General features: G+C 35.5%; 1 protein-coding gene across 1 annotated transcript in view; it reads right to left on the bottom strand.

Annotated features, from left to right (window-relative positions):
- The window catches only part of kri (uracil phosphoribosyltransferase krishah), a 71,839-nt gene that overhangs the window by 7,639 nt on the left and 42,139 nt on the right, over nucleotides 1-22,061 (bottom strand). Inside the window, exons 4-6 of the mRNA XM_081759601.1 lie at nucleotides 19,655-19,799; nucleotides 9,050-9,180; nucleotides 4,813-4,906 (exon numbers count right to left, since the gene is read on the bottom strand). Of these exons, the coding sequence (XP_081615727.1) occupies nucleotides 4,832-4,906; nucleotides 9,050-9,180; nucleotides 19,655-19,799 (351 nt within the window). The 3' untranslated portion in view covers nucleotides 4,813-4,831. The remainder of the gene's footprint in view (nucleotides 1-4,812; nucleotides 4,907-9,049; nucleotides 9,181-19,654; nucleotides 19,800-22,061) is intronic.

Genomic DNA, 22,061 nt, shown 5'->3' with positions numbered 1-22,061 from the left:
CAATCCTCTGACTTCTATTTGTCTAGTCTGCAGGCATTGTAGCAGCGATGTGAAAAGTGTATTGTTCTAAAAAGAGATTATGTTGAATAAAACCACCACGCATAGCTTCATACCTACCTGTTTTTTTTTTCTTTTTTTTGGTAAGGTTGTGAACATATCAGCCTACCCTTGTAGATAAAGAAATACAGTACAAAGCTAAATAGTATAAAATAAAGACCAACATTACAGAGACGACAAAACCGAACTACTGGTAGGAAATAAATAGAAAAATAAAAACATTTTCAAATCTTGAAATCAATAGACGTGAATAATGATGGTATTGGATTTAGTTTTTTATATATATATATATATATAAAAAGCTTTCCGAACAGATTTGTGAGTAGCGTAACATTTAATAATACCCAACGCTGTTTGTGCACATAAATCAAGTGATATCCTTACTAGTAGCAGACCTATTCACACATATTTAATATTATTATCGCGAAATATGTGTATCTCAAGTCAGTTTCTCTCTTTGTAATTTCATGTTATTCAATGTGGAAAAGTACTTTGGAAATACTAGTACCAATACCGTCATCAGCTGTGTCGAACTTTGATGTTTACTTCACTCACTCCAATAAACGTGGAGGAAACTTCCAAATTTCCTTTGAAGCTATTGTTTATCTATTATTTTCCTTTTTATCTAGGGCTCCCACTATTTCAACCTTGGGAGCAAGAAGATACCATCAACCACTCAACAGACTTTAAAAATAACACAGAAACTATTCAAACCATAATTTTAAGGACCTTGGTCTCTGTAGCCTAATCATTATACTTTTTCAGAATGTCTAGAAGATTAAGGTATTGGATAATAGGAGTTGCTACAAAACAATTAACAACATTCCCAACATGGAAGTAGACGGTAAAGATTTGTCCCTAACCCATAATGAAATTCCCTGCCTTTCCCTGACCGGTAGACACCCTGTAGATTCTTCAAGTTCATGTTATATGTATATTATGGAGTTTCCGTAATTATGGATTGAGGTAAATGTGACAAACATTGGCACATGCCGAGTTAGCCACTAGTTGCCAGGTAGATATTCTGTGGGACTAAAACTATTATGATATACACAAGTTATTTAAGCAGAAATGTCGTATTGACATATGGTATGAAATATTACGATTATAAATATTGGACTAAGAGATTATTGTGTACTATTATCAAGATTATAATGTAAGAAACAGTCATACATTAAAAACAAGTGTGAAAATTATGCATTTGCCATTGACTATATAGGTCATCAACGTCCCATACCTTTTACAACCCATTCGTTAAAGCTCATTTAACATTTTACTAAGTAACAGTTTCAAACATGACTCCCACACAACATCAATATTCATCTTGGTTTAGATTTTCAGCCGTTTATAATAATGCAGTTCTGAGGGTCACAGTAATAGATCGCTAATACATCGTAAATGAGTTCTAATAATCTTATAAAACTTCTGACATATTCAGAAGCTTCAGTAGAGTTGTAAGCTAACACACTATTGTTTAGGTTGCCAATTTTCTCCTTCAATTTCTGAATATTTTTATAAGAGAAAAGCGCATTCTGAGAGGTTATGTTTAACTATGTATGATAGTAGGTTCATCACACTAACTTTTTTTTTTTTTTTGGGGGGGGGGTTACAGTGAGATACCAAGTGATGGTAGGTGTTCATGTATTGCTCCTAGAAATTATAATTAACAGGATCTGTGGGATATATGCAGCTCCATGGATCTGATTCTTTGGTTCCTAGCAAGATTTTGATTAGTTCTTTGTCGGACAGCATTAAAGGTTGCCCTGGAGCACACAACTAGCACATGACTTATCATAAATAGTTTTGTATATTCAAATTCCCTACTCGTCCAGTATGCAAAATCTATTTGGTCTAGGAATTAATTCGTGCGGGTGGACAAGAGATGGCGCAACGAACGGAGCGTCCCACAGTTCCGTGTATCCACACATGTGTTGCAAACCCCTGTCATCGCGTATCGTTCGTAGTATAGGGCAGTGGATTAAAGCGTCAACAACACCAGTTTGTAGTTAAGTGAACATGGCGCAATTTGTGCCTGATAAAGTGTTTTTGCGGGGTGTCCTGCTGCATTACTTTAACATGCAGAAAAGTGCGACTGAAAGTCATCGTATTTTGGTGGAAGTGTATGGTGACCATGCTCTAGCTCAGCGAACGTGTCAGAAGTGGTTTGCACGGTTTAGAAGTGGTGATTTCGGCTTGGCAGACCAAGAGCGAGCTGGACAGCCAAAAAAATTTCAAGACGAAGAATTGACAGCATTGCTCGAGCAGGATTCGTGTCAAACGCAGGAACAACTTGCAGCAGCATTAGGCGTTGATCAAACAACAGTCTCCAAACGCTTGAAAGTCATGGGAATGATTCAAAAGATGTCACATTGGGTTCCACATGAATTGAAAGACAGAGACGTTGAAAGACGAAAAACCATTTGCGAATTGCTGCTTCAACGACAGAGCAGAAAGGGGTTTCTGCATCGAATTATTACGGGTGATGAGAAGTGGATCCATTACGAGAACCCTAAACGAAAAAAGGCCTGGGTGAAACCAGGTGAACCAGGTCCATCACGACCAAAACGAGATATTCACTGTGCAAAGGTTATGCTGTGCATATGGTGGGATATGAAAGGTGTGGTGTACTATGAGCTGCTGCAACCGGGTGAAACTATGAATGGAGAACGTTATCGACGACAATTAATGCGTTTGAAGCAAGCTCTGGCCAGAACACGACCAGAATGGGAGAACAGACATGATAAACTTATTGTTCAACATGATAACGCTCGCCCACATGTCGCAAAACCGGTCAAAACCTATTTAGAAAATGTCGGATGGGAAGTTTCATCCCACCCGCCGTATTCACTAGACGTTGCTCCTTCGGACTACTACTTGTTCGATTGCATGAACAACGATTTGATTGGACAGCGGTTTACTTCTTCAGAAGATATCGAAACATGGGTCTCTGACTGGATCGCTTCCAAGGATGAGGACTTCTTTCGCCACGGAATCCGTACATTGCCTGACAGATGGGCGAAAGTGGTGGCTAGCGATGGACAATATTTTTCTTAAGGTATTTATGTATTTTGTGTTTGTAGTACAGCTTCAATGTGTGCGTACCAACCGCACGAATTAATTCCTAGACCAAATATATTAGCCAGTATATACTGATGCTATTCATTCCTTACATGACATACAAGTAGTTATCAAAGTGAGCAGTACGCGAGATGCTGGAGTACGTTTCGTGTCTGCAATAGGCCAGACGTTGGTGATGCAAAATGAAAGACTTCTCAGACTCTCAAAGACAGCAAACTTTAAATGAATGGCTGGCTAATGTAAGTGTTTGCCAGACCGCCGTGCATTAGATGTACTGAGAACAACTATGTCTAAAACGATGTGGGAAGACATCATCAAAGAGGAATCGCAGATGGAAACCAAGCCTAGCTGAGAGGAATTTCCAAACATTGCAAAGTACTGTCACAAGATTAGTTGAGTTAATGCAGCACAACTTAATCAACATCTGAAATGACTGAAACGACCGAAACCCCAATCACGTACGATGAGAGATGCATCGCTTGAACATCTGCGACAGGGCTGCGATTTCGAAACCTCTGATGTCCGCCGCCAACGCAGTAATGAAAAAAATGTTCCATCAACAAAACATGGCCAGTCGATGATTGGAAAGACTAAAAAAGTGACATGAGTAATCTTTCTCTTTATTTCTAACAGACAGAGTCCAAAAAGTTATACGCTCTGGACTGTCTACTTCCTACTGTAAAACATAGCGGCCGCTGTGTGCTGGTATGAGCCTCAAGTTCGCGTTATGCTGTTGATCCTGAATGGCTGCCAGTGATTATATAGATATTTAGGTGAACAGCTGTCCAATGTATGTTGTTCCCTAACAACGAGACAGTCTTGAACCTCAATATCTCCTCTCAATCCCAAGACTTAAACATTACTGAATATCGACGGTCAAGAGCAGCGAATTCGACATTGATTTCCTCCTACATCATCGCTGATGTCTTGACTTGAATGGTGAATGGTCTACTATTGCTCTTGAAACAAGTCACGAGTTACATGGCTCAATCTCATGATGAGCAAAAGAATTTCTACAGGCTAAAAGTGGTTCAGCACCATTTACTCAGATAAGATGCATTTTGTTAATTTGTTTCTATTAATTTCATAACTATATAAAGAGCTCATTGTGTATAAGAACTTATTACAAGACGAGGCATAGAAATATAGTTATAGATTATCACGTCAATACTCAATTTAGATTTCCACGTCTTAAAATATTTATACAGAATCTAGCTAGTGGTGCTTCTGTGAAGCCGTGTGGTTCGCATCACGCCTTTATTGCATGTGATTAGATTCGCAGTAGGAGCACACATTATTTGATGGCCAAACATCGTCGGGCAACTGGAGAGCTATTTGAACTTTGGTTGAGAAAGCCAGAAATAATGGCTGACGTAATGACCGTACATTACCCAAACAAAAGCTGTCTGGTCGAGCATAATATGCTTCGTGGACTGTAATGCCAGTAACACTGGTATCCAATTTATTATTTGCTTGAATCTAACTGCCAATATTTTCAAATTCAACTATTTTTTTTTTTTTTTCAGTGCGGGTCTGAAATTATTTTTTGTCAATTTTTTTTATCGTGTTTTAGATCTAGAAATGGACTAAATAGATCGGAAATGGATTTTTAATTGTTAATATTAGAAACTACCTTGTAAGTTATTCTTAACTGAAATAATAGAAGGTTGGACTTACATGAAAGACTAACTGACTTTCAATCAGTTCCAAAATATCTTTGACCAAAGTGATTTGGTGCTATTTCATGAAGTTCTGATGTCAAAATGGTCAACTGGAAAGAAAAGAGGCATCTTTTAACAATGTCAGAAGTACTTTTATTCGAGAATAATAATAATATTTACGCTTATCAAACACAAAATAATATCTTAGCTGAATTTAGTTTTCTATAAAATAAAAAATAAAAATCTAACCAAAGCATATACTATTTAATAAATACCGTTATAATATCATTAACGTTTTGACAAAGTATAATTGCCTTCATCAGACACATTAATATATCATAATGTGTCTGATGAAGGCAAAGATACTTTACCGCAACTGCAACGAAATTATTTATTAAATAATATATGCTTTGGTGAGATTTTTTTTTTTTTTTATTTTATTTTATACATGAAGTTCCAAAGCTAGAATGAGTGGTGTTTAGTTTTCTAGTGCTTTCGTTTTTTTTGTTTTTTTTTTTAAATGTAACTAATGAAATTATACAACGTGAAAAAATAAATAACCGTACATGCTGAATCATTCACTTTATTTTTCTTATACACTCAATCATTCATTCTTTAGATTTCTAGAGCTACGGTTACTCAGTGGTAAAGCGCTCAACTCTACAGACTACTTTACAGCATATGTCACTTTGCATTTTCGCGCTTTCTGGTAGTTTCTGTTCTATAAAAGCTAAGTACGCATAAATATTGAAAGATCTTACAGAAATTTCTTAATTACGCACCATTACAATTCAATATCTGGAAAATTCAAACCATTATATACAGTTGAGGAGTATTTCGCAAGGAGAAATTTGTAAATTATTCATTGTAGCTTTGGAAAATTCAAGATTGCTAATAAAATCCAACTGACCAAAGCAGTGTATATATTTTAAGATTATATATTTGTGTTACAGTTTTTGCTATGTAACATAGCCTTCCTCAGACATATTATCTGAGAAATTTGACATTGTATACTGAATGAAAGTAGAGAAAGTTGATGAAGTCTGTATTTTAACTTAGACGAAATGGTAAGAGGACATATTTTGAACTGTTCAAATAGTAAAACTAACATTGTGGTGTATGCAAAAATGTAGACGAAGTATACAATCTGATAAGTGGCATGGTAATTTGCTGTGTAGAATATATATACATATATATATATATATATTTCCAGATATTTTGCAGAAGTTAAGCCAGATAGTATCCATAAACTTCTATTAAACAAACTAGTAACTGTTCTCAGGACTTTTCTTACAGGGAAGAAAAATTGAATGAAATCTTTCAGTTTTACGTCCCACGTATATGCAGTGTAGGCAAAAGGAGACTGTGATGATCAGAATGAATGAAATGGTGGAATGAACGAACTGGGAGGAAACGAAAAAGTCTCAAGAAAACATACGGACACGGTTAACAAAAAAATTGGCTACTTACCAATGAATCCTCCCTTGAAAAATTTAAAGGTTTTGACGTTTCGGAACTCTCAGCTGGTTCCTTCCTCAGTGGCAAGGTAAAAAGGATTAATACGGAAAGGAGAAAAAAGGAGTAAATCCAGGAATACATACCACTACATAATAGACACCCTGTAGAAGATAGGTGTCACCATGTACGAGCACAATCTGGATCTGTAATACACTGGAGCTAACAAAACGAATAATTACACACGAACTGGGCCTAAGAAAAGTTTCTTCTCGCTGGTTTCTACGATTGCTTAATGACGATCAAAAAGACGCAAGGATTCGATCAAGTGCTGCTAATTTGACACGCTTGAGAAGAGAGGAACGCAACTTCTTGGAAATGTCACAATGGATAAATCACAGATTTCATTATCCAACCAAAAAACAAAAGGCAGACGATGCAGTGGAAACACAGAGATTCACCACTCACTAAAACAGCTCCGTCAGGTGGCACCCAATGAGAAGGTGCCGGCCACTATCTTCTGGGATTCCCAGGGAATCATATTGTCCCACCTTGCTGCGAAAGGCCATACGGACTATTGTTTCCGTACACTTTTGAATCCAAAATTTTTGCTAAAATTGACGAGAAACGACCACAACCATCCTTCAAATGGACAATACACCACTACACCGTGCTAATGTTGTGACCTCATTCTTGGCTGACCATGGTACTGAACTTCTGTCACACCCATTTCACTCAGCAGATTTAGACTCGGGTGACTTCTGATTGTTCTTAGACTCAAAGATTCTCTTTGTGGACGCCATTTTGCCAGTAGATCATCCCTGGGAAGTGCATTTTTTTTAGTATCTGAAATATATCCCCAAAGATGACTATGTCACATGCTATACAAAATGGACGGAGCGATAGCAACTGTGTATCAAATAAAGAGGGAGAGTTTGTTCAGAAATAGATATAGGTTAGTTCCCTATATTTCCTTGTTCTTGTCCTTGTCCTTAGAAATTAGAACAGAACGGGACGCATGTTTGGTGTGCACTTCGTATATATATATATATATATATATATATATATATATATATATATATATATTCTTCTATTGGCGTGGAAAATACTACGTGGCCAATGATTTCTAATGGTTGCATACAATTGACGTCTATTCTTGGTCGAGGCTTTGCTAATGGTGTGTGTACATTGTATGTATTAGTGAGCACATTTATAACGTCAAATATCTGTTATCACCTAACAAAGTACCATCATACAAAAAAAAAAAAAAAAAAAAAAAATGTTTGATACTGGGTCACTTTCGAAAAAAAAAATCAATGCCTTATTAGTAGTTCTTTACACTACAAAGTTAAAACAAGACAGGGTAACCTTCATAAATTGCAGGATCAAATTATTGAGAGGTACAAATAAACATTTGATAATAATATTCAGGGCCGCCTACACAGTCGAGCAATTGAAGTAGTACCCCCCACCAAATGATGAAAAATTAGGCTCACAATACTATCACAAAACGAAAGGAGATTACTACTTCTAATTCATGTTTGGGATTTAAAATATTTAGAGATGATGAACCATCATTTCACAATACATTTCTAAGACTCTATACTATTAATATCGCAAAGTGCACTCACAGTGGGATATTACTATCATTGATATGAAAAGGTCAAAGTTGGCGGAAAATAATTTACTTATGCTTAATATGGAATTCTGAACTGCACAATTGGCCCTAAAAATTATTTTAGCCCCAACCGCAAATCCGTGCGATCAATACATAATCAAAAACCTTAATTAACACAAGACTTCTGACTTTTGTTACATAGTGAAACAGAGTCATAAGTAATTTGAACATAAGTCAAATTTGAATTTGAACATATACTGATATAAAAACAGTCCACAAGGTTTCATATCAAAATAATCATACAGGTTAATTATTCACTCTCGAATATTTATCTGCAAATGAATATTTTCAATATAAGAATATAGTAACGGTGGTTTTGAAATCAGAAGGGGAAGAAAAAGGAATTCATATTGATCGTTTGAAATTTCATGTTCTGTCTGATTTAAAAAAAAAAAAAAAATAATAATAAATAAATCACAAATCAAATTTAAGTCTAAGAATTGTGAAGACCGGTACGAGCCGGCAGGAAAAAATCTACTGGAAAGGTTAAAGGAGCACATTAGGGCACTAGAGATGTCTACATAGAAAAACCAACGATAGCGGAACATACAATAAACGCTCAACACAATTTTCTTTTAGGGAAGTCAAAAATTACTGCACAAAATAACCTGAAGAAAATCTAAGCACAGTAATCAAAATAAAAATGAAAATAGAGAAACTGTTTAAATAAACAGGCAGGAAGGTTCTAATTTACGAGATAGTAAATACGCCTGCTAAATAGAAAAGGTTTTTAATAACCTAAAATTCTTAAATTTTAAAACAACCAATTACACGTTATAAATTTAATAATAAGATACTGTTCTAAAAATTCACATGCACTGCAATTTCGTACGACCTATAGTGTATAAACATCTCTCAAAACTGTACAATTACTTACATAACTCTTAAGAAATAATGTTTAAAGAAGAAAAAAGAAAGAAGGGAAGAAAAAGGGAGATCGGTAACTTTCGTTAACCAAAATATTTTACATTATAAGCTAATATTTTATGTTCTACTTATAAAGTTAGGAATCACAAGAGTGAATGTCATATTTACAGCAGAATCTATCTACTCTTTACATGTTCACTGCAATGTATTCAGACGGTAGAAATGTGATTAAAGTACCGTAATAATCCCTTACCTGAGGAAACGCCGATGTTACAGTTTGCACAGCAAAAGGTGTACAGAATAAGTTTGCCAAGATAATATTATCTTCCTTAACGTTATGTTCTTTTAGAACAGTTACTGACTTAATTACTGTGTTTCCTGTACCTGTGGACAATAATATAATCAATTAATATTCTCTATTACTAACAACAGCACCTGTGTCTACAATAACATGTTTAGATTAAGCAACAGTCTTTTGCTACGATAATAAATTTAAAGAGCATTTTAATGAATACTATCACGGTATCCCATCCCTCTTTATTTTCCGAGTAGCTTCACTACACGTACAGTGTAAAATATTTATTCTCTTGCTTTAAATTTCTATTGGGATTCTGTAAAATGTACACTTCGACTTCAACACATGGCTATGGTCATAAAACATGGAACTATATTCCTAGTAGGATAAAATTAGAGGTTGACCCGGAAGTAAATACTATTGAAATAATTTTTGGGATATGAGATCGGGTAGCTATGAGTGAATTAACAAGAGAATGCTAAAATCTGGAAGTTTGCGAAATTCGAGATACTCCGGGTTAAAGTTGTAACTCAAAATTGCGTTTCCAAACAAATGCTGCTATTAAAGTAATACCAGTTAGTACACACAAAAGTTGTTTTATGCATGAAGCGCAATATATATTTCGTCCGTAATAAGACAGTGGCTATTTATAGTCAAAATGTGTTGAAATTTCAATACTGGTACAGATGGTTGTACACAGGGCGACTCAAAAGTACGGCACGATAAGACAAATGGTAAAATATGCATCTGAGCCACGAGGTAAACATGGATGAGAATAAAAGTTCAACATTTTCAAACGTAATTTGCAATTTTGTAAAAATAAAGTCTCCCCAGCGCTTTCACCATATTGCCCCTGAGTCAACTTAAAAAATTCGAATTATTGTTTCCTGATTTCTTACTGTAAAAGTAATTGAAATATATATATCTGAATTCCCATTTTAGTATAACTTATATGCCATTACCCGTTTTTACCTTGTATGAACTTGTTATTATTTTATTTAAACACAAAATACTTCTTTGAATTCTCTTATAACTTTATGTTTCATTGATTTCAATGTTTCATTTCTTGTTTCTGAGCCTTGCATGCAAGTAACTGCAACCCAATTATCAGTTATTATTTATTTTGTTTGTGAAGTTATTGTCTATATGCTGTCTTGATTGCATTCCTTGCCAGTATTTATTCCTCTTTCACCTCTGTGCATGCGAGTCCTAATGACCCGTTCCGTGTTCGGTTCACTAATAAAACAAATTTTGATCACTTTTCTTGCTAGAGGTTTCTAAGTTTAATTGTGTATTTATTTTAATATAAGCTCTACTTTTTATGAATTCTTATTGTTACACCATACACTTTTTTTTAACATTATGTACAGTACTGATATGCATTCACACACGTCCCCGAGCGTTCATTGCGGATTTGTTCAAGAATTCAGAGTTTACGGTACGCACACTTCAGCGATCCGGTATACCGACGCACATTAGCACATTGTTTGATTGTGAATTTAAGGGCACTTTTTTACGTTTCTTTTCTACGCTTGATGAATCGCCTACGGAAATTCTTATACTTTCACGATCATTAGTGCAGCCATCGCCATAGCAGTATCGACTTGCAGACATACACTTTAATCTATGTTTTCTGTAGGAGCAGCTCGTGCTACTACATAATTTTCTTCCCAGCGCTTTGCACTGACAACGTACAACTTTTAAGATGGAATCAAATGCTGGAGGTTCATCAATTGTTTTCGGATAAAGATGCTGACTTTTGAGTACCCAACGTCATTCAAGAGGATCTATTTATGTTGTTGATAAAGTTTTCCATTGCTGTACTTGCATGTAAGTTCTTAACAAGTGAAAAAGCACGGCTCGGGGTGGGGGCTACTCGGAAACTGGTCTCGACGCTACTGCTGTCATTCGCATGTAAGTTGTGTAACGAACTAGAGGGACATCGTCAGTTTGTGTACCACCATACAAAATGACGAAGAATTGCTTGCCTGCTTTTGAGACTCAATCCACTGACGAATTATCTAAATAAATAAATAAATAAATAAATAAATAAATAAATAAATAAATAAATAAATAAATAATAATAATAATAATAATAATAATAACAATAATAATAATTCTGTACATTCTTGAGCGGTTACATTATTTTGAATTGTCTTCAGAACTTTTCCTTTTCCTTGTTTGTAGGGTACTGACATTGTATCACACCCGGTAACTGCATGAATGAACAGGAGATAAATGCAAACGAGTGGTCCAATGTGACGTTGGAAACTTCTGACATCATAGAGTGGTTTCTGCTCATGCCCTTCCCCTTTGCAAGTGATTTCATGAAAATTTTACCCACCGAGTCAACAGCATGATACAGTAGCATCATCAGTACATCCGTGTCATCCGCCACAACTGTAACTTGTTCCTTCTTACAAACCATACTAATTGCATTCGAAATAATTAAGATATCATCATTCTGTGCTCTGTAGATGATGTGACCATTTGCTCTCAACTCTGTAGACAACAAATCTATTAGGTGATTAATGTTTTTATTGTTTAAAAGAAAAGTTTGCTGGTTATCGTATGCTGGTGCGCTCAATAAAATTTTCACATCGGATGCTGCAGGATGAATCCTTCGGCGTTGATGTTCATGATCTTTGGTAAAGAGACCATTTGTGTACCCGTAAAATACTATTATGCATGGAATATGAAAATGCTGACATAAAAATTGCAGTATGACTGAAGCACATCCATCCATAAATGGAGTTTATACAATACTACGTGACGAAGCAACATCCGCCATCAATAACGAATGATTCTGATAGTTCAGGTTCCTCAGATGCCTGCGGTGTAACGCTCTCAAATCCTTTCATAAGTGAATGAATTAGTACAGCTTTTGGTGGTGTGGGAGTGAGTTCATGTGTAAAACACTGGGATGGTGTGTGCTCGAGCTCAACGAGAGTACTAAGTCGCCAGAAGAGAGTTGAATTGTCGAAATAGTGAATACCATTACCAATGTGAACTTTTCCTACATCTGTGATATTTTTGCTAGGTCAGTCTTCTTCAATCTAACGGCATTCCAAGGTTTGCCATCCAACTTCTGATGTACTACGTTACCAACAACATCTACATCGTTACAGTTCACTTTGTTGTCAACTACTACTATAACGCCAGTGGCTACATTGCGCAGCGATGAGTCGTATACTGAAAAAGGTTGACGCTTAGTCAGTCACTCTATCATAAGGCTTCAATCACTCCGGTCCCTCTTCATTCATGATCGCAATAACTCACAATGTTGTGCACTCTGTTGGCGTTCAGTTCCAATTAAAAATGTCATAGCAGAATGCATTTCTCCAAATATATGTACACATTGAATCCATCTGTCCCACGTATTTTGTGTCATTTCACGACTGTGGGTTAAACTTCGTCTACTCTTGATAACAGGCATTGCACTCTGTTTAATTGCAAGTTCCGAAGAATTCCTTTCCAGTTTTCTGATGTTTGACGGATGACATGATTTTCATGGTTTTGAAACCGATCGTATAGGCACGGATGTGTAAATTATAATTGCTGCATCATCTGAAGGTATATCTGTCCACACTTAGCATGCATATTTTAACCTATCGCAGCAAATAGAGGTAGCATGCATGCTACAGCACCAAATATTTTATATATAAGTAAAATAAATATGTAAAATAAATGAACAAAATAATTTTAGCTATGTACGGATGTTCCATATATATTTTACCTATCTTATATATAAAAGAGAACGCACAAATCCTTTGTTCCCTCATCACGCTAATACGGCTGAACCAATTTCTTTCATTTTTGGGGGGTTATTAGGATTTGGACCCTAGATGGTTTTTATCATATCACTTTAATTTTCAATTACCAGTGTCTTGAGATAATTGACCATTCAAGTGTCCATAACGTACAAATCCTTTGTTAGTTCATCATAGGTAAAAATAAACGTATTTATATGCAACCCACATGACCGTGTCACTCGGCGGGTTAACATAAATGACAGGCGATATAATGTTAACATTTACTGCAATCTACTATGGTTTTTATCATATCACTTGAAAGCGAAAAAGTAAAAATTATCTAATTAACAAGGTTTATTGCGTTCCGGGGTGACCCCAGCGAAGCGGGGTGAACGCTGCTAGTCTAAAATATACATGTAAACAATGATTATGGTTATATCAAATGTGTTACATAAATCCAAACAGCAAAATTTGTTGAAAACTATGGTCCAAAATTCAAGCACTCATAGAACAATTTTCGCACAGTGCCATGCTTTAGCATTTCGCCTATGAAGAGCACCAATACCCATTAACGTTAGAGCAAAAAATCATTTCAATAGTATTTAGTTCTGGGTTGTGAGAAATTTTCGGTTATTTTTACCCTACTATCCTTGTTACATATAATTTGAAAATTTCTGGTTTGTTCCTTTTCATATTTTCACGAGATAGTAAATACGCCTGAGAAAAAAAATGACAAAACACAATCTTTGTCAAATCTATTTCTATGAATTTAATCTCAGTTTCAATTCCACACAACGAGCTAGGAACATCAATATAGTGTGTACGAATACATAGTAATCGTTGGTTCCGAAAATTCCGTCATGGTGATTTAAATTTAGGATTAGAATTAGGAATTAGATTTCTGGGCTGGTGGCATCTAAGGCCATTTAGCCTGTCACGTATATGAGGGATGACGTCCCTCGAAGGGCACTCTATCCGATGAAAGGGAAGGAAGAAAGGAAGCGGTCTGGGACCATTATTTTAGGTATCATCCCAGCATTCGACTGGTGTGAATGAGGGAAACCCAGGAAAAACCTCACTCAAGATGGCTGGCTTGAAAAAACTGTTACACTTTTTCGACCCAGTGTCATCACCATTAAAATTAGTATATATATATATATATATATATATATATATATATATATATATATATATATATATATATATATATATATATATATATATATATATATATATATAATTAGGGTGGTCCTTAATTTTCGATTTCCGAATTTCTTTGCTCCCAACCCCTAAATTGGTTCCATGTCGGACCAAATTAATCTGTGAAAAAAAATGGTTTCAATCGAAGAATATTTAACCGACCCCCAAGCGACCTAAACATCTGAATGCATTTACAATGTATAATATATGGCAAAAGTTTGTAATAAACTCTTGTAACTTAAAAATGGCTGAGGGAAAGGAATCATATCTTGGACAGAGGTTTAGAAGTAGATCCATACCTGTTACTGAGTAGTGACCGAGATGAGGCATATCTTTACGTCCACCATCTTGAATTCGGGCAGAAAATTTTAAATAGAAATGACCTCGTATGATATATCATTTAGAGGTAGCTTTTGACGACAAACAGACGTCTACCTTTATTTTCCACTTATCTCTGAACATGTAATAATTATCAACTATGGAAAATAAAAGCTCCGAAGTAATAAAACTTAATATTCTGTGAGTTTATATCTCTGTACGGGCTGCAGATTTATAAGATTGTTGAATAGTTCCCCTTATTTGAATTAAACCATAAAGTAAAGAAAAGAATGCACATTCGTTTCTCTGCAGTGCAAGAAAAAGTAAATATGATTCTTTCCTAATCAATAATTTAAACAATATGTTCCAATTTATCACTGGAAAAAAATATTCAGAATGGTTATTTATCTCTTAGAAAGAGGACTAGTAAAATGCATATCTGGCAACACTGAAACGATAACAGCAATGCTCAGCTCAGTCAGTTTATTTGAAGGCTTCGAGAAAGTACGATTTCCTATGCGATTGTTTGTTTTAGTTTCTTCGCACACAATGCTGTTGAATTTGTAGTTTTTTACGAAGTGTAAACAATTTGTGCAATGCAATGGCATTATCCCCGAAGTCAGCTTCGCGCTGTTTACGCAAAGACTACGAATGCGCCCTCATTGGACCTATTAGGAACCAAATTGTAGGAACAAAACTGCCTTCAAAACGACAAGTACTTAGTGTTTTATTTTTCAATGTGTGTGTAGTTAAGTTGACCATAAAAGTGCGACTTTAATTGTGAAGGAAGTTCTTGAGTTTTTGGAAAAGGCACGAATTCCTACAAAACGAAGTGATCACTGTATTGAGAAAGTTCTAGTAATATACAAAGAATGGCAAGATTTACAGAAAAGGTTACACAGAAAAAACTGATGTGGAAGAAACTAAAAGAGCGACATTTATTTTCCAACTAGATGACTTGTTTGATATTGCCCAGGAGAACGCGTTAGATATGATCAAGAAGGAAGAGGATAAGCAATTTTTAGTAATGCAACGCATGAAAGGACGACAAGGTTATATGGGTGGCATTGATCGCAAACTTAAAGAAACTGAAGAAAGAATAAAGGAACGTAGGATAAAGGAAGAAGAAAACGAACTTACGAAGAAAAAGCCACAGTTTCGTCAGCAACATTGTCTGGCAGTGATAATGAAGATACAGATTCCAATTCCACTCCTACCCAATCATGTTACGAGATCCAATGTTGGTGAGTGAACCAAGTACCTCGGGTACAAGAGGTACTCAGGATATTTTCACTCCACGTTTGTGCGAAGTCCTGGACAGATGCAAAATCAGCGACCGCAATGCAGTTCATCTTTTAGTGTCAGAAGCAGAAGCTTTTTACTGTAATATTGAAAGCTTAATTATTAATCGCTCTTCCATTCGACTTCGCAGGAAAGAAATGCGTGAGAAAAGGCAAGCAGAAATTAAAGGGAGATTTGATGTCGCCGATTCTGATGCTTTGGTGCTTCACTGAGATGGCAAGCTAGTTCTAGCTACAAGTAAAATAGGGAAAGTTGACAGACTTGGGATATTTGTAACTTTTAACGGCAAAGAACAATTATTAGGCATCCCAGAAATACCGTCATCTACAGAAGCACAAGCCACAGCTGTTTACGAAGCGGTGGAGAAATGGGACATAGAACAGAAAATACAGGCGTTGTGCTTCGATACAACTGCAACCAATACCGGCAGAATAAAAGGCGCGTGTGCAAACCTTGAGAAGAAATTTTGATCGTGATTTGCTCTACCTACCGTGTCGACATCACATATTTGAATTAGTTCTTCAAAGTAGCTTTCACGCAGTAATGGATGGTGCTACAGCTGCCAGTACAAGTTCCGGGCCTGATGTGCTTTTGTTTAAGAGATTTGGGCAATCCTGGTAGTCAATAGATAAAAGCATACCGAACTGGGGTAGATGATGTCCCGGAAGATGTCCGTGTCAATATGTTGGAATTCATACAACACCAGATACATCAGAAACATAATAGAGATGACTATCGCGAATTATTAAAATTGGCCATGATCTTCCTAGGCGGCACCCCTCCACAAGAAGTTTCGTTTCGCATTCCTGGAGGTGTGAGCCATGCTCGGTGGATGGCAAAGGCTATATATGCGTTGAAGATATATTTTTTCCAAGACCAATTTGAACTGACGAGAAAAGAAAAGAATTCAATCAAGAAACTATGCATTTTCCTCGTCCGAATCTATTTACAAGCTTGGTTCCTTGCACTATTGGCTGTGAAAGCTCCGTATCACGATTACAAGTTTTTACAGAAATTAATCGAATACAGGGAAGTAGATCCAGAAATTAGCAATTGTACTGTGAAAAAATTCGCAAACCACTTATGGTATCTGTCAGTGGCGGATCCAGGATATGATCAAGGGAGGGGCTAAACCATAGTTTGCCGTTCTTTCCAGTGTAAAGCAGGGTTGAAGCCCATTTTATCCAGTGTAAACTTGAGCGTCACAAGAAGGGGGGGGGGGGGGGGCTATACATGTGAAAGAAAAAATGGCTCTTAATATAAAAGGGAGTACAGAAGAATGTGATGCACAAAACCAAATAAAGTGATACTCTATAAATAGTGCAGAACTCAACAGCTTCAGAGAAAAAGAATTCTCAGACTTCGTTTCCGTAGATTCGAAGACATGTTTCTCAAGATTTTCGATAAATACACATTTTCTGCAAACATGCCCATCTACTTGGAAAGAAGATGTGAACTTTCAACGTTGGTTGAATATATTGAAAAACATTGTGGTGGTGAATGATGTTGCAGAGAGAGGTGTGAAACTGATACAAGAATACGGGAACATTTTAACAAAGGACGAAAAAGAGAAACAATACACAGAAAAAAGTATCCAGATGCTACAAAAATTGGCTTAATGATGCAGTAGAATTTGGCTAGTTATCCACAGCCTTCAGCTTTCTTTTATTATCATTTTAAACATTCATTATATTATTTATGTAATTTCATTTCATATAAATAATTTCAATATAGGCTGGTGTGTATTTCGACGGGATGTAATTATATAACATATATAATTATTTCCTTGTTACATGTATGTAATAGTTAATTAATATTTCAGTAACCTATAAAGAAAAAAAAAAAAAAACCAATATCGAAAGATAATAAACTATTATTTCAAAGCTAAAAAGAATTAAATGACCAGAGATAACTTGAAAACATAGGAAGATATGTTTTTATAATGAAAGGTTACCCAAAAACAATGTCACAAAACATTATTTCCATTTAAAATTTTGGATCCGAATACAAAATTGCGGACTTCAAAATGGCCGCCATCATGCTATTTCTCAGGGTCAGATGTGGATTACTTCCAATCCCTGTATCCAAGATTTGATCCCTTTCCCTTCAGCCGCTTTTAAGAAAGAAGGGTTTATTCCAGACTTTTCCTATATATTAACATATTGGATATGCATTCAAACTTTAGGTCGCTTTGGGGATCGGTTAAATATTCTTCGATTGAGCCCATTTTTTTTCATGGATAAATTGGGTCCGACATGGAACCAATTTAGGGGTTGGGAGCAAAGAAATTCGAAAAAAAAAAAAAAAAATAAATAAATAAATAAATAAATAAAATAAAATAAAGAAAATTCGCCATGTAATTTAGGACCACCCTAAGGTTATATATATATAATTAAGGTTATATATATATATATATATATATATATATATATATATATATATATAACCTCGCGAATGTCGTTCTGCTGTTTACGATGCAATTACCTAAATCCGCTGAAAACAACACAAGTTGCGAAGGAACTTAACATTGTCGCATATTTGGAAAACCAACGAAAAGTGAATAAAATGGACACACTATTTGTACAATAGAACAGAAAGTTTGGAATTCATCTAGTAAATATTTACTGATCTCACATATTACTGATTTACTTACTAGATCTTCCATGATCTTGGATTTGCGCTAGTATCTTATCTTAATTCCCTTTAACCTTCTTTTCTAGTTTCACCAGAATTTAAAATTATTTTCATAATAAGTTCGAGTGTAAGCAACGAATGCTTTCAGGCTGTGTATAATAATTAAGACTTGCGGTCGTGTCGACGGCTCTTTTGTTTGAAAGTCATGCTACGAAAAATTCTTTTTAGTGGATGTCCAATACAAACGAAATTACCAACTCAGGATTTCAAGAATATTAAAATGACTTATGATTTCATATGTATATATTAAGGATGGCCAAAATTTTCCAATTTCAGAGAAAAATTCCGGAATGCGAATACCTGGTAAAAAAAAAGCATATTATTATTATTATTAGGCGTCCATTTACGAGGTAATCGGAAACTTTTTATCTTACTAGTCAAGAGCTCTTAACTTATTAATATATGAATAAACTAAACCAATATTTTGTTTTTTGTAGGAGTCACTCATTACTATTATCTTACATTAATTATATCCACCAGCCGATGAGCGCTTCAAATTTCTTGAAGTTCAGAGTTGCCAGATCAAATACCATTGCAAATTCCGTAACTTCTACAATTCATAATTTATGAATTTTGTATTTTTTTTAACGGTCAAACATATTATAATAAAGTACTTTAAGTTCTAAAACTTGTTTTTACTAATGTAATTAGTAATAATAGTATCCTAGTCTTTTCAAATATTTCCCTTATCCGTGCTTAATAAAGGGTTCTTTATCCTAATATAATATGCTTCAAATATGTTTCTTTTTATGTTAGAGGACACCCGACGTAAAATTTCCACACTTCGTAAGAGACTTGGACATGTTTCGACAACCCAGATATAGCTTTACTGTTTGTTGTACGATCTGCATAGGAAAATAATTCAAGCAGTTTGTCCTGAAGAAGATTGACCGCTAGTTCAATTGAAATGTAGGTTAAAAATACATATTGAAGGAAGATTACAAGTGAGTCTGTATATATTATGTAAACGTATTCCATATGCTCAACAACTAATTATAAGTAAACAACTTCAACTGGGTAAGAATCTTTTGAATGCTTCTACAGATTTTAAGTCGTTTTTCAATTTGTGCCCTCAGCTATGTTTGAAGTTCAACTGGAAGTGAACACATCAGTTGTAAACATACATATATATTATAGCTTTCCTAGGAAGTTACGCAGTCGCAATCACTTTAACATTTATAATGTAGGATTTGTCATGCATTAATTCTTGAAGCGTAACCTGCTTAAGTAAATTTTTCTGAAGTTTTAACATCTTGTACCATATTTGAAAATGAGAAGGTAAATAAATTCTACTTACTCATTATAGGATACATTAGTAAGACCTTCCTCTTTGATATATCTTCTGGAAAACGTGCGTAGACTACGCGAGCTTCATGGGTGTCAGCATCAGATTCTACAAGAATTTTCCCAATGCGAATCGAACGGCAACAATCACGCAAACCCTGTTTTAAAAATTAAAAATAACTACAATAATAATAAAAACACCCACAAATATTTATAATACATATTAAGCGACTGATGGAGTACTGATTTTTAAAATACCTATTTTGGATGTTTCACTACATGGTTTACAGTGTTTTTATGTGGGTGGTCCCTAGGTATCGATTTAGTATTGATACATTTAATAATTTCATTATGATATAGATGCGCTAACATACCTTTGTTCTAGTAATATCCATTGAACAAAAGAATGGGTAACCAGCTTAATACGTGAACCAAAGTACACAAGCATGGAAAGTTTATTACAAAGAGAGCAACAAGGTCCGGAGAGAACAACTGAGAAAAATGTGGAAAGGGATAAAGAAAATAAAAGCAATATAAGTGAAAATAATCATAATAATAGAGGAAGAAGAAGTGGTGATGCTAGAGGTGGTAACCTTCGCTAATTGTTAACATTACTGCAACATTACTGCAAGGAGGCGGAAAGATGAACAGAAATATTTCATTAGAATTATTTCATCTAAATGTGCAGGGGGACTTTTCTTCAGGTGATTCTGATAATGCGGAAGACGGAGTGGAGCTACTTTCAAATTCTGATATTTATGATTAATGTTAACTTGACTCATGTAACTACTATTTAATGTTTCTATTAATAACGCAAATAACTTCACATGCCTTTCTTTATGTAATTATTTTCAATGTCTGTCTTCCTTCCTACGAACTTGTAGTTTATATTTTCCAACCACAGAAGTCGTTTGGTTGCTGTGAGACACGTTGGCGCGGAATGATATTTTGTTTGCTGTATAGTTTACTGGTGAATATGAGTTTTTACTTTCGAGCGACAATATGAATGAAATGTTGTAATATAATCGATTTCTTTCTAAAGAACCACAAAGAAATGTTTTAGTGATGAAATGAGTTATCTCCGAACAAAATTTTCGAAAAATATCTATTAAATTTTTATTCACTTTTTAAAATAATTATTTTAGTAAAAACTCTATACTATAGCAAGAAATAGGATCTAGAAAGTTTAGCGCAGTGACCTGTACGAATTAACAAATGCCCACGTGTTTCGATCCGATCATATTTTCCATTTCCCTCAGCCCTCGGCGTCATTCATATTACATCGGTGCTAGTGAATGAGATTCAATTCTATGAAACAAAAAGATCCAAATATCAAATTTTAAGCCGTTCCTTCTACTAGTTCACAAGTTATACTCTAAAGGTCTTTTATAGAGCATCTAACAGTTAATAAAAGTGAAAACTGGGAAAATATAAAGGCATATCAAAAAATAAAGTGAATTTGTCTCTAAAATCCAGAGCTTTTGTGTGGTGCAGATACCAAGGTGAGGGAAGTATGACGCTAATTATAGCCTTCTACGTCAACCCCTCAGGTATCTAAAGCAATTTAAGATGAAGCATCGACCTGAACATTACTCCAAGGAAAAGGTGCGTGGTTTCACTAGTTTTTTATGGGCCAAGAAAAATCGGTGGAAGTCTATAGAGAGAGCATTGTGTCGCAGAAACAAGTGTATGTGTGATGAAACGCATTTGCAAGCGGTAGGAGGACTGTGACAAAAGTGGCAGACCAGCAACGCCGCCTATCATCAACAATAATGTGTGTGACGTTGATGCGATGATTCGTGAAGACAGAAAGTGAGGTTGCATAACATTGCAGATGCATTCCAAATCTTATACAGTTCAGTGAGGAGTACTGGCCATGACCAGCTCGGCTTCAGAAAAGTATGCGCGCACTGGCTGCCAAAACATTTGAGTACCAAAAGCACCTTTGAATGGGCATTTCTCTGACCCATCTCACACGAAGAAAATTCCTTCATCGCATCATAACGGGCGATGAATCCCAATATCCCTATGGACACCTGAACAAAATGCCAGAGTATACCATGGGAACATTTGTCATCACCACCGGCTAAGGAGACAATGGCTACTGCATTTTGGTACCATTAGTGTGTTATTCATGTTGAATTTCTGGCAAAGGATACGAGCATTACTGCAGACACGTACTGCCAATCCATGGACAGGCTGAAAGCAACCATACGTCAGCATCCGTGTGCAGAGTTTTGATACACTGGTAGCAGAGGCGCAACAGGCTATGGTTACCTGGTTAGGGAACCTAGAGCAACATTTCTTTGCAAAGGGCATGGACGATTTGTGTTACGTTAGAATGCATGTTTGGACCGCAATGTTTCCTATGTTAAATGTTAGTGTGATATCATGTGTCAAACATGATAATGTTTTGGATA

This window comes from Thermobia domestica, chromosome 5, assembly GCF_964235325.1.
Source record: "Thermobia domestica chromosome 5, izTheDome1.hap1.1, whole genome shotgun sequence".
Lineage (NCBI taxonomy): Eukaryota > Metazoa > Arthropoda > Insecta > Zygentoma > Lepismatidae > Thermobia > Thermobia domestica.
Note: the sequence above shows the minus strand (reverse complement) of the source record. Positions and strands in the feature narration are given on the sequence as shown.